The sequence below is a fragment of the Osmerus eperlanus genome, chromosome 6 (genome assembly GCF_963692335.1).
Source record: "Osmerus eperlanus chromosome 6, fOsmEpe2.1, whole genome shotgun sequence".
Lineage (NCBI taxonomy): Eukaryota > Metazoa > Chordata > Actinopteri > Osmeriformes > Osmeridae > Osmerus > Osmerus eperlanus.
Window position 1 is genome coordinate 16,055,577 of NC_085023.1, and position 13,198 is coordinate 16,068,774.

Here is a 13,198-nt window from a genome sequence, read left to right on the forward strand (position 1 = left end):
GACAGAGAGAGCGAGAGAGAGCGCCAGAGAGAGAGAGCGAGACAGACAGACAGAAAGCTTGACAGGGAGATGGGGAAATCGACAGATAAAAGGAGTGGGAAAGACAGAATATGACAGAGGGAGAGAGAGCCGATAAAAAAAACTAAAACAGAGAGCGAGAAAAGTGAGAGAGACATAATTTCAATCTTCTCAGAAGGACTACAGGCAGCCTGGAGTAATGTGTGCTGCTTACTCCACACCCTGAGAAAATCCCTGTCTGAGTCTCATCATCCAGACACATTAATATTAGATGGTCCATTCGAAATTCAAAAGAGGCTGGTTGACGCAATCGCCAATATCCCATCTGGTTCACCCCACATGCTTGAAATGTAATGAGCCTCTCACAGTCGAGGAAATTGTAACGAGTCAGGTTATAGCTGATTCCCTTCCAGTAGCTAGAGTGCGGTTCGTGAGCGATGAGTGTGTCTGTGACTACGGGGCTTACCTGCTCCAATGAATTGAGGTCAGGTGTGCTGCGCCCAAACTCCTCCAGGGTCCTCTCTACAGAGCCCTTCCTGTCCCGGGCCAGGGCGAGCCTCTTCTCCTCCACACACACCTGCTCCAGCATGGTAAGAGACAACCGTGCCAGGGCCAGTCTCACACGCACCAGCACACGCATAGCTGGCAGGGCCAGGGGACGACCCTGCCACACACACACGTTTTGGATATAAATGTGATTAAACACCCACACGCATGGTGAGAAGTCACACAGAGGCAAGAAGGCCAACGTGATGGTGCTCCGCACGTTTCCTCTCTGAGGACATAAACAAGTGCTGTAGACCAGCATCAAAATGTCATCATGACTTTTTCCTCAAAATAGTTTTGAAAGCCTGAGATCAGAATGTAATTTCCTATCGCGATGAAAAAGCTCATACAAACATCTACAAACACATTTCCCACGGAATACCAATGAAAGGATACAACATAGGTCTCGCCAAACACAGACAGTGGCTAGGCTAGGTGACTTTTAAACTGATATTGATTCGCTGATGATCATGTAAATGTGGCAATCTTTTCATTAAGACTTCAGTGTTGTTTCTGTGTAACATACTGAGGCAGCAGCACCATCTGCTGAGAGCACAGAGCTACAGTTACCATCTCCAGGTGAGACCAGACCGTCACACCAGATTATATCTACTGGATTCTCGTAGGGATTTCCAGCAGGTGGTTTAATAACCCGCTGTGTTGTTTTTCGAATGTTCTTGGGTGATCCGATCAAGCTGGGGTTCAAGATGGCAGCGTATGCCAGGCCTAGCTCATCTCTGACTCGCGTTCTTGGAGACGTCTGTCTGCATATGGCTTCTTGGATGATGTGTGTGGAAGTTGATGCTGATCCATCTGGTGCTCACTTTCAGAAAATGCCTTATCAGTCTGTATGTCCCTGGGCCCTGTACATGAGATCTGGTCACAAACAGGTGGGTCCCTACACATGCATACACTAATGATTTGGCTGAGACATCAAACACAATCAAGCCCCCCAGATGGTGGCATTACTGAGGGATTGTGAACAGGCACAGCAGTGTCCTAACAAGGTTATGAATCGACTTATTTGCTCATTTAGGCTCATTGGCAACCTATACACGGCGCAATTTGACATCTGACATTGCAAAAGTGTTGTATTATGACACAAAAAGGATGCAGCATTGAATCCATCACATGGGAGAACTAGCCAGTCCTAGCAGGAATGGATCCAGGGTTCCTGACAACCAGCCATAAACAAAACTGTTCACCAGGAAATTCAATTTCCCCAGCCCTGTAAACATGTTCAGTTACTTTCGAAATAGGATATCGTTTACTTGCCATCTGCATGTCCTGTCAGAGCCAAGAAAAATAGCCCAGAACTGTGTAGAGATGGGTGTCTAACATGCAAGCAAATTGGATTTGCACAGCTCTTAAGAAAATTCCATTAGCATGATGACTGCCAAGAAATGTGTCAAAAAACAATATCTTGAGTTTCTATACCAATCTATTCTTATCTCACTAGCTATCTCAAATCTGTGGTTAACTAGTTAATGGGGGAAAATAGCCATTTTTACCGTGGATAATAAAACATAGAAGGTCAGATGTTCCATGACGAAGAGCTGAAATGTATGGTTCATGTGGAGTCTTGTTTGTCACTAAGTGTTGAGTAAAGGATGTGCTGTACCTCCTGTGATGGGAACAGGCTTTGGGCATTTAGCGCCACATGTTCCTGTACGAAGACAGCTTGCTGCAGAAGGGAAAATGCATCCAATAGATGGCGCTGTTTCCCTTCCACATTGACAGCGTGTGAGGCCAGAACTCTGTGAAATGACATAGTAAAACAGTCAAAACGTAATACAGTTACTAACATCCATCTATGTTGGGGGGGGGGGGGGTATTTGTGTGTGAGTATGTGTGTGTGTGTGCGAGAGATTTTGTATGTGTGTCTCTTACACCCTTACCTCTGGATAAGAGCGTCTGCTAAATGACTAAAATGACTAAATGTACCTCAGAGCCTGTGCATGCTCCAGAAGAGCTTCAACAGCCTGCTCTCTCCGGCCCAGCCGTAGGAAACCTCCCACAGCCTCTCTGAGCGTATCACAAGCAGCCATCAGCTTCTGTACTGACTGGCTGGACAGAGTCTCTCCGGGCTCGCAAGGCCTGGCTCCGCACACACGCTCTCGCGCCCCTCTGGAAGACAGAGCAGCACAGGGACCTCTGCAGGTCATGTCTGGACATGGCAGGGCAGGTCGGGTGACTGCAGCGGGAGACTTGCGAATGCCGTCTAGCTGCAGCTTTACCTGGTCTCCAGAGAGGTGAGGAGGAAGCGTAGGTAATGAGCGCTGTTCTGCCTCTGCCCCAGCACCACCTTCAGAGCCCCACAGCCCCGCTTTATGATCTGATCGACCTGTGGAGAGGCACACCATTTTCATCGTTGAAAAATACATGAATAGGGATCGATGTGCCAGGCTTAGGTTTACAGCGGGTTACATAAGGCTGTCTGCAACCTTAGCGGCGCTATCCGGAGCCTTCAGGTCCACAGTGGATTTCACCAGAGCGAGCGTGACCTGATACCAAAATTCCTCATCGCCCCCCAGCTCCCGGGCCTTCTCCAGCAGGGCTAGAGCCTGGCTGTGGTTCTGTTCATAGCTGGCTAGGACTGCAAGACCGTAGAATGCCCTAGCCACTGCAGCCTGGTCACCTAGCACCTGAGCAGATTCAAGAAAACAAAATGAAAAGAATACTGCGTGCGGCATTCACTGACTATCACTGAAATGTTATGGACAATGGAACCAAAGTTCTACGGTTGCTGACAGAGTTCGACAGTGATCAGATCAATTATAATGATGGTGATTAGGCAGCCAGCTCACCTTGGCCACCAGCTGGGCCTCTGCCAGTAGCTGTCTGGCCGGCTGGTACAGCCCCATGCTCAGACACACCTCCGCCTTGTCTACCCAGACACCCGGGGCCCACACATCCGCACCCTGCTTCCCAGACACCCCCCCGTGGTCCAGCACAAACGGCTGCAATCACAGAGGAGACAGTGGATGCATTGGCATGATATGAAAGCACACTGTCTGCATTCTGAACCCTTGGGCTGACTATTTACAACTGAATCACATCATGGGGAATCTGAAGGGATTACCATTAATCTGAGGTTTTTCGTGGGCTACATGATAAGCGTAAGGTAAGAGGAAGAATTACAACCATTAATAATGATCATAAAACGTAATGGTGGTGATAACAAGATTGGCAGAAGTGATGACAGCCATTTCAATTTTAATGGCAGAACTAATTTAACTCTCATGAACCTGTAATAATAATGTGATATCTTGACACAATATAAAAGTGCAGTTAGGGCATAAATCCCTGTCGACATTGTAATTCACCAGCCCTACGTTCCAATCATGCTCTCAACTGTAATAAAATATGAACCTCAATGTAAGGTATTCATTTCAAGGGTCATTTCGTTCTAGGCACTTCCAGGTTTAATAAACCCGTGGGATGGTTAAACCCCTTTGAGGTATTGTTCCCAGCCTCTCTCTGTTCCACTCGGCCGTTTCAGCTTTGGAGGTGGAGCTCACCTCATCTCTCTTGCATCCTTCTAGACCGTTCCTCTCTGCCTGCAGGGTTAGGGCTCTGCGGCACCTGCAGCGTGGTAAACAATCATCTGTAGCGTTATCTTGATGCGAGATCATGTGGCGGGAAAGCAAAACATGCAGTGTGAAAAGGGTTGTGACCCCCTCTGTGAGCTGGGCTGTTCTGACAGACGTACTCCATCTGCTCCTGCTCAGGGAGACCAGCCAGGCTCAGGAGCTTCTCACGGTACGGGGAACATGTTTCCATCCCCGACTCGCAACAGGTCTTTACGATTCTAAAGAGGATGAAACAAACCAACAGAAAAAAATGTACACTATATGTCAGCTACTCGCAATAGATCAACACACCTGCACTGTGGAGGACAGCACCCGGAGCGAAAATCACAGCATTTAGATTGTCGGATATTTTCCAAAAGACGTAGCAAGGATTTTTTGTGAAAGAAGCTGGCTAAACTTTCTCCCCGGCACAGGCAGACATGCTTCATGCTGACATGCTTCATGCAGACATGCTTCATGCTGACATGCTTCATGCAGACATGCTTCATGCTGACATGCTTCATGCTGACGTGCTTCATGCTGACATGCTTCATGCTGACGTGCTTCAGGCTACCTGAGGCGGTAGAGATCGGAGAGGCTCTGTCTGTCCAGCAGGTCATGGGCGATGACCTCGGCCAGGTGCATTATGGGCAGGGTGAGGTGGGTGAGGGAGAGAGAATGCAGCTCCTTGGCCAGCAGATCCAGGAAGAAAATGCTCTGTGTCTGCACAGCAACACCACGCAGGAGGACCAGGGAAAAACAACCATTTATGAGCTCATAAAAAATTGCGTAAACTGAAAGACTGATCTGACAAATGATTGACTTTCGAGGAGAGTTAAATGTCTTTATCTGTAGGCCTTTAAAAGGGGAAGAAGAAAAAAAGATGATGACATTACAGTTGGATTACACATCCAGTGGCATATGAGCCACAGTCAAGTCAGTCGACGATAAACAATCATTGACAATCGCTATCTCACAATGGCTCAGACAGCTGTCGCGCTACCTCGACACCAACATCTCTGACAGAGGTTGTCTGGGAGTTGGAGCCAGGACACAGCATAGGCTGAGGGGCTTGCCTGTTTGCTGATGCTGTGTGTGTTGATGCTGTTGGGGCTGGAGTCGTATCTGAAGGCCTGGCGGAGCTCCTCAGAGCAGTCGTAGCGGGCCCACTCCTCAGGAGAGCAGGGGAGGGCGTTGCTGTAAGGTCTGGGTTTAGGCTTCTCCTCGAGGGGGGGTGGCTGCAGGGACACACAGATGGAACAGTTGTGATGGGATCTCTGCTGTGTACGATACAGCTGACTCTTGTAGGAAAGGTTTTTTCACCGGCTAGACAATGGAGGCTGTTCTGATAAATGCCATTTCCCCATCTTAACCCTTGTGTTATCTTCGGGTCATGCTGACTCATCAGTCATTGTGACCCACCGTCGTATTGCGACAACTTTACAGCATACAAAAACAAAGTGAAGCATTTTCTTTTAACCGTTGGGCTGTCTCAGACCCCCCACATTGCGAAAGTTAAAAGAAAATTATTTTTATTTGTTTTTGAATTGGGTAAAATTGGGTAAACACAATGATGGTTCGTTATGAACCTTTGGGTCATGTGACCCGAAGGCAGCACAAGGGTTAAAATGTACAGCCCTGGGAGTGGACTGGAGGTTACTTGTACATCTTTGGTCTTCTTGCTTTTGTCCTTCTCCTTATCCTTGTCTTTTCTGGAGGTGGCAGAGGGGGGGAGCTGGGACGGCTGCCCGGCGAGATTCTTCTGCATCTCCTTGATGACCTCCACAGCTGTTGCCATGGACACCTGGGAAGAAAATCTCACAGGTCAATGCTATCTCTAGAGCTTACGAATATTGAAATATGCATTTGAAAGTAAAAGCTGTCCAAGCTCCTGGAGAAGGAGGGAGAATACAGGTGGTCTGGTGGGAGAGAGGCTGCTAACCTGCCAGATCTGCAGCACACAGCAGTAGGCCCTGAGCAGGTTCTGCTGGTGCTGGGGGTCTGTCCTGTCGGCCATGACGGCCAGCAGCGTGTGTGCTCGGACCAGGCCGTCCAGGCGCCTCACATCCCTCAGGTCAGACAGACAGGGACAAGCCTGTACCCCCTGCACCCCGATGTGAGACTCACACTTGACGGGGATCAGACCTGCCCCCTCGGCTGGCTCTGGGGGAAGGATACACTGTTATATGTAATGGTTTAAACACAGACACCGCTTGGTCAACTTTAGGTTAACAATGACTGGACAAAGCCTGAGAACGTTCAAACCTCCACTTTGCAACTTCTCCTTCCTTTCCAATCCTTTCGGTTCACAACCCTTTGACAAAGGTTTATCTAGAGAGTCAATAAAACATACAGTATAAGGTATAAAAGACACAACATACAAACCATGTTTACAGAATCTACACTAGTTGCCTCTGATGGGGCCAGTACCTGTGATTCCTCCCTGATCAGGGTCCACGAGGAGCAGGATGTCGATGGCCCACTGGACCTGGTCCTGGGCATCAGCCAGGGGGAAGGTCTGACAGAACAGCCATCCTCCAAACTCCAACAGGTAGTCGACCTTCTGCCACTGACTCTGCAAAGACTGGACATAGTAATAACAAAACACAGTAATGCTATCAAAGTCTAGTCTGTAGTGGGTAACACACTGCTAAATGGGATACCTTATGTATACAGTTGGAAAAAGAGATGAGGATTTGTTCAATAAGATGTCCATACATACGGTAACGTGTCCTTGTTTACAGCTCAGCTGTGTTTAACTCAAAAGCTAGTAGGTGGGATTTGGACAAATACTTGGAAAAGGGATTCTAATGTTCACTTTTTCTAATGCTAATCCTATCATGTATTACGAAACAGAGTATAATCCAGAGTGTTGTGACAGGCTGTACCACCAGGGATGTGATGGAGTTCTGGTAGCTGGCCAGCTGCTGGAGCACGTCCTGAGCACACAGCGCCACCCGGTGCCACATGTGGGAACAGGAGAGCTCCCCCTCGTCCCTGAACTTCTGCATGTCCATCAGCACGCTCTCCCCCAGACGCGCTCGCAACAACACCCTGTGTTTGAACAGGAGTCTGGAGGACGGGGAGAGAACAACTAAACAAATCAGTTTGGATTTTTCTTTTTAAACAATCAAATGAACACAAGCATATAAACATCAGTAGAAAAACAAATATCTCGAAACCTCGACATCAAATATGATATTGTTACATTCTGACATTAATTCAGTCCCGAATAAAACATGTACATGCATTACCATCTGTCCACAAAGAGTGAAGCAATCTATTTGAAAAAGTATGGCTTCTCCTGTTTGATCTCCACCATTCTCCTTTTCCCGCCCTCTCTCCCCCTCCCTCCCTCGGTCCATCCCAACCCTTGCTGGGTACTCACATCCTGGCTCTGGTGCGGGGCATGTCTCTGATGGCCTCGTCCAGCACCTGCACAGCCTGCTTCCAGTCGGCCCTGTCTGCATGGATGTGGAAGAGCAGCCCGTACATGGCTGCTATCAGGGTCAGGTCACCCTCACTGGTCCCTGAGCCTATGCACACACACACATGGGTACACATGCAGAGGTCAGAGGTCAGTGAGCCCACACAGGAGCGCATCATGTTCTATGCATTCATACCATGCACTGTATGAAAAGAGCCAGGCGACCATAAGAGTATAGATGGAAAACATGTATTCGCACTGGTCTGGTTGGAATACATTCGAGAACAGACACAACCACATGGGTCCTTAATACAGGAAGGACATCTTCTCAAAGTCAGTCAGCTAGTCAGCCAGTCGCTCAGTCAGTCCCACCTGAGCTTGGAGTAGCATGAGCATGTGAGGTTTGAACACAGACTCACCTGAAGAGCTCCCAGAGGGCCCAGCAGTGAGGTTTTTACCTTTCCCCTGTTTTCATCAGGAAGGAAGAAAAGGCATTAGCACTTCCAAGGCTCCCACGATTGAAGGCGCGGAGGCAGCCCTCACCGGCTGCTTCAATGCAACGTTGAGGCCGTGGGGGGTTTCTCCTTACCTTGGGCTCCTTGGTGCTGCAGGGGGCCAGGGCGCGCAGGATGCTCTCCAGAGGCTCCCTGAGGTGCTGCCTCTCGGCAGGGGTCTCTGTCAGGGGCAGGCAGGCGTTCCAGTAGTGTCTGGCTGCAGCCACGCACAGAGCAGGGTTCCCAGCATGCTCTGCATAACTGGAACAGAGAAAAAGGCATGAGTCGAACTGGCTCCTCGAAGGAATTCAACAGAAGACATCGAGATGATAAAGTCAGGGAAAAAAGAGAAAGAAATCTAAAGAAAGGATGAGAAATGGAGAGATTACAAAGGGGTGTTTGAAGCTTTGTTCAAAGGATTTTACCTGAGGGGGGTGGTGAGAACTGGTGGAGACACCAACCTGACACTGGACTGGAGCATTCTCAGGGCTGCTTTGTAACTGTGGGGATGGCCGCTGGACTTGTGGGCCATGCTAAGTCCTCTCAAAAGGGCCGCGTTGCTCAGGATCTCCTGCACTGCTGAAGGCTTGTACCTGTGATTAGAAAGCACACCTTGCCTTTTAGTTTTTTGGGAAAAAGACACCGCTAATCAGTCACAATTCAACAGTCATGCATGTGATAAGGGAACACGTCCATACAGAACAACATTTTGCTAAGTGTAAATACAAGATTTTGATACGACTTCCTTTCTATGTCAATTGCAATGCCATTTCGGGGTCACTAGGTGTCATTCTTACCACATATTAAACGCAACACAAAGACGACTTTCTCCTACAGCCATATTTGGACCCACATAGAAATGAAAGACACTGAAATGCCTCCAAACGACACAAGGTGTTGTTGATATTTCCAGCCTCTAGGTGTGAGAGGCTAAGTAAGGGCCTGCCACTTACAGAGCATAGGGCATGACCTTCAGCCTCTGTGCAGCGGCTTCTTCCAGCTGCAGTGCATTGTGGGTGCAGGTTCTGACAAGGTTGTGGTCGTGGGCGTGGTAGGAAAAGGAGGCCAGCTGGGTCCATACCTGCAGCTCTACCACAGGGTCACTCCACTTGCAATCGGATGCCATGCGAACCAACTAGAGAGGATTGGGGAGGAAGAATGATGAAGAAGGGAGGGGAGGGGAGCATTGTAAAATGTTGTTTTGAACAAGTCATGGTATTATATTCGAGTTTTCTTTTTGCACTCAACATTGACATAAGAACAAAAACAGGCTTTGAAAGATTTCCTCAAGGCAGCAGTTGCTGTCTAAATAACAAACCAGGCCCCGCTGGTCCCAGTACAGACACGCTACATACAGCAGACAGACTCGGGACAGAGAACTCCATCTGTCTGGGGTGACTGTTGCACAGGAACATCTCCACTCCAACCAGCACACGTGTCATGGCAGACACTGACTCATTCTTACACTGGAGGGACACAAAAACACACGTACACGAGACTCAATATTTTATAACCTATATTTCATCACAATGTTACATTCAGAGTTTCGGTGAAAGCCACAGGGATTTAAGTGTATCGACCATTTTTCTCTTATTCTGTTCTTGTTGAATGTTCTCGCTAACATCGAAGTCACTGGTGTACTAAAGCCATATACACTGCAAAAATGCTCAATCGTATTTAAATGCAAAAATAAACTTTATGAGCTGGCTTATAACTGCCAGCACAGTAAGAATATGTAACCTGATAAGATTTCTTAAAATATTGTGTCTCTTACTAAAGTCATACTAGATAAAAGTCAAACTATATTTAAAATCTAAAAACAAGATCAGCACACACAGATGTACAGTTTTCGCAGTATACTAGAACATGAGTTACTCGCCACCCATCAACTGATCAAGTATCCTAACTGAGAGTGGACAGTGTTACCTCGTCGTCAATGTCCAGCTTTTGGCCAACCTGCTGCTGGAGGAGCCTCTTGGACCTCACCCACGTGGAGACCACCTGTTTCCTGGCAGCGATGAGGACGCTCTCCCCAGGAATGTTGCAGTTGGACAGGTGAAGTGCATAGTCACAAAGCTACAACCCACAAAGGAGGACAAAAGTTAGCCGAGGCAAGAAGGTTCTAAAGCCCAGTCTAAGCCTTAAGTATCTAGAAGATTCTTTTTGCATATCAACATGCAGCTCTAAACTTACAGCTCTGTAGCCCAGGGCTGTCGGGCTTGCACATTCCAAAGAACAGTCAAAGTTGCCCTTATCGGAATGTGTTTAAATCTGACAAGATAAGTGTTAAAAAAATGGAGGGCCTATCTTGAGTGAGAACCTTTATGAAGACACTTAGTAGTTAATAATTCACTGATAAAGCTTCTTTCATCCAGAGTTTGCACTGATGTACATGGTACAGTAAATTCTTTATGATAAAAAATGGAAACAGGATTTAATTGGGAACAAATGCAACAGGAAGAACAGTTAAACAAAATGTTCTCAATGTGATGTGATGGTGGGTAGATTAAACAAGTAAAATAACGTATGCTACTATATGTGCATGTGTATGTGTGGGAGTACGTGTGACCGTATTATTATCTAGTCTATGTTATCTTCTTAAACAATAAAAAGCGAAGTTATTTTTGTCAATTTTATTCAGTATATTTTATCTCCTTAAACAATTAAAAATATAATACTTTTTGGGGCCAACATTCTTGCCTATGCTCTTCTTAAACAATGAAAAAGTGTTCACCCTGGGGTTCAAAAAGTTCACTCTCAACACTCATCCGACTACAACGTTTCTCAACTTCACATCATCTTCTGGATTTCTGTGATGTCAAGACACCAAGCCCAAGGAGAAAGTGTTCATTTGTGAAGCACACAACAGAATGAGTTACAGCAGCCCTACAGGAACTAGGCCAGTTCAGTGATCAAAACAGATCTGGCATTTCCAAAGAGCAAGGTCCCTGGAGGAACACATACAGCCCTGTGATCCCTAAACATACCCTGTAGGAGTGTGCCACAGTCCAGGTGTAAGATAGCCCCGGACCAGGTCTACCCCTGTCTGTCTCAATGAGCTCAGAGTCACACACTGTGTTTGTGTGTACGTAAATAAAACAAACGAAGCCTCTTCAGGGTAAAGCTCATGACACTTTCGCTTCCCATCCAATGTGCTTAGGCAGGGATGAACCTGCCTCCATGACAAGCCATATTAGCCCACCTTTAAATCTCTCATGCCCAATCCAACCAAGCGCAGGCTGCATTCGATTACAGTCATTACCCCAAGCCACAGTTAAATAAACAAACACAAGTACACCCCACACACACACCTCCAGTGCCTTGCGTACATCCTGCAGGGCAGCCGGGTCCAGGGAGACCCCATGGACGCTGCTGCTCCTCTCAGCTCCCTTCCCAGCTGCTTTCTTGGCCTTGTCCCCTGGAGGAGCCCCCCTGCCTCCACCATCCTGCACCTCCTGACTGGCCCCGGCCCCGCTCCAGGGCTGGATCATCCCCTGGGCCACCGCATCGCACAGCAACACCAACAACACCGGCTCCCTGGAAACAACACAAGACCAGGCTCCCATTGTCACATCAGCCTGAGCCATTGCAACCGAGAGAGGAGCTCCTGGAGAAAACTAGGGGGCGTTTTTATTTTCAAACTGATGAGAGAAGATCAAGGACCAACACTGGTTTTGTTGATGCACTATACATTATGTATAATTATATATTATACATAAGAAAGGGAAGTTGTCCTGAGGATGTCCTCTGATTGTATCCACTGAGGACAGTATGAGTGCAGAGTTAAGAGGCTCCGACCAACCCTGCGTGTCCCGTCTGTTTGAGCAGCTCTACCAGCTTCTGAAAGGGGGCGAGGAGGCGTCTGTGCTCCCCTTGAGCCAGCAGATGGCTGTTGTAGTTCCACAAGTACACTGCTGCGTTGACAACCACCCAGGCCTCCCTTAACTCTGCCCCCAGGTCCGCCGCACGCAGGAAGTTGGAGGTGGCGTAGGCCGACAAACTCTGGATCCAGTCCCTGAGAGGGGGTAAACAATAAATAGAGCTCAAACAATCTGCTGAATTAGAATGGGGCTCCGTAACAACAGCGATTACAATTACACGCCTGGCCACTCACACAGAAAATGGCTAATAAGCACCTGTTGTTGATTACTGTCCATGGAAATAATTGGCTCAAACGCAGTGTGTTCTGTGTGTTTACATCACCAGCCCATGCTCCGTTTTGTTTACCCACTTGTAGACAGCCCACTGTGGATCGTCGTCTGAGGGGCCACGCCCTCTCTCATCCGGGGGCACGGCAGGGCTGTTGAGCTGCACTCCCTCGGTGCGCAGCTTGTGGATGGTGGCCTAGCAGGGACAAACAGAGAAACTAAGTCCAGATAAGGACCATTGAGTGATATTGAAGGTGACCTGCCCTCCAAATAACTCCACCAAACGGAGGCGTTGCACTTCCCGCTAACTAACGGAGAGGAAGAGAGGTGGCCACAGTCATCAAGGCTCTGTTAGGCGATCAAAGGGATCTACAATCATCTGTGAACTTCGAAGACAATGCTTTGGGCTAATTAAGCTGACAACCGCAGTTGGAACTAAAAAAGGTCTCCGTCATCAAATTAAGAGAGGGCACCTTTTGAAGAAACCCCCCTCCCATAAAACAAAGGCAGTCGCATTCTCTCAGAACAAAGAGAGTGATATCATGAAGGGGGGGGGGGGGGGGGGGGGCGGCGGCCGCCAAGACTGCATTTCTAGTTTTGTCAGGATCATCTATTTTCATAGATTTCAAGCTACTTTTTACTTTTCTTCAAAGCGCTTCAAAGCCACTATCTCTGAAGACTTAATAAAGTTCTGGTGCCGTGGGTCAACTGAGTGGGTGTACGGAAAAACTAAACAAGAACAATAGCTCAGACATCATCAAGACTTAACTACGTTGAACCAATCAACATCTACATCTTCGGGCTAGATGGAATTCCACAATGCGACTAACAATGTTCTTTGTTCTCTCTCAATTACAGCATATTTGGGAATTCAGAACCGACTGTCAGGCCTAATCCATCAACAACCACAGACAACCGTAGTATTACAGTTCTGACAAGGGAAGTGAGGGTAGTAAGTAAGGGTAAGTACGTTAAAAACTGCATGGAGGTTGC

At 47.7% G+C, this 13,198-nt stretch overlaps 1 protein-coding gene across 1 annotated transcript in view; it reads right to left on the reverse strand.

Annotated features, from left to right (window-relative positions):
• Nucleotides 1-13,198, reverse strand: part of LOC134022780 (cilia- and flagella-associated protein 46) — a 35,689-nt gene that overhangs the window by 13,137 nt on the left and 9,354 nt on the right. The window contains exons 17-41 of the mRNA XM_062464530.1: nt 12,289-12,401; nt 11,860-12,072; nt 11,369-11,594; nt 9,984-10,133; nt 9,413-9,523; nt 9,011-9,192; nt 8,519-8,650; nt 8,153-8,318; nt 7,983-8,028; nt 7,525-7,672; nt 7,025-7,208; nt 6,567-6,720; nt 6,402-6,467; nt 6,079-6,299; nt 5,797-5,940; nt 5,213-5,374; nt 4,711-4,859; nt 4,277-4,375; nt 4,086-4,149; nt 3,372-3,524; nt 3,009-3,209; nt 2,802-2,908; nt 2,509-2,691; nt 2,186-2,321; nt 485-682 (exon numbers count right to left, since the gene is read on the reverse strand). Coding sequence (XP_062320514.1) covers nt 485-682; nt 2,186-2,321; nt 2,509-2,691; nt 2,802-2,908; nt 3,009-3,209; nt 3,372-3,524; nt 4,086-4,149; nt 4,277-4,375; nt 4,711-4,859; nt 5,213-5,374; nt 5,797-5,940; nt 6,079-6,299; nt 6,402-6,467; nt 6,567-6,720; nt 7,025-7,208; nt 7,525-7,672; nt 7,983-8,028; nt 8,153-8,318; nt 8,519-8,650; nt 9,011-9,192; nt 9,413-9,523; nt 9,984-10,133; nt 11,369-11,594; nt 11,860-12,072; nt 12,289-12,401 — 3,708 coding nt within the window. The remainder of the gene's footprint in view (nt 1-484; nt 683-2,185; nt 2,322-2,508; nt 2,692-2,801; nt 2,909-3,008; nt 3,210-3,371; nt 3,525-4,085; nt 4,150-4,276; nt 4,376-4,710; nt 4,860-5,212; nt 5,375-5,796; nt 5,941-6,078; nt 6,300-6,401; nt 6,468-6,566; nt 6,721-7,024; nt 7,209-7,524; nt 7,673-7,982; nt 8,029-8,152; nt 8,319-8,518; nt 8,651-9,010; nt 9,193-9,412; nt 9,524-9,983; nt 10,134-11,368; nt 11,595-11,859; nt 12,073-12,288; nt 12,402-13,198) is intronic.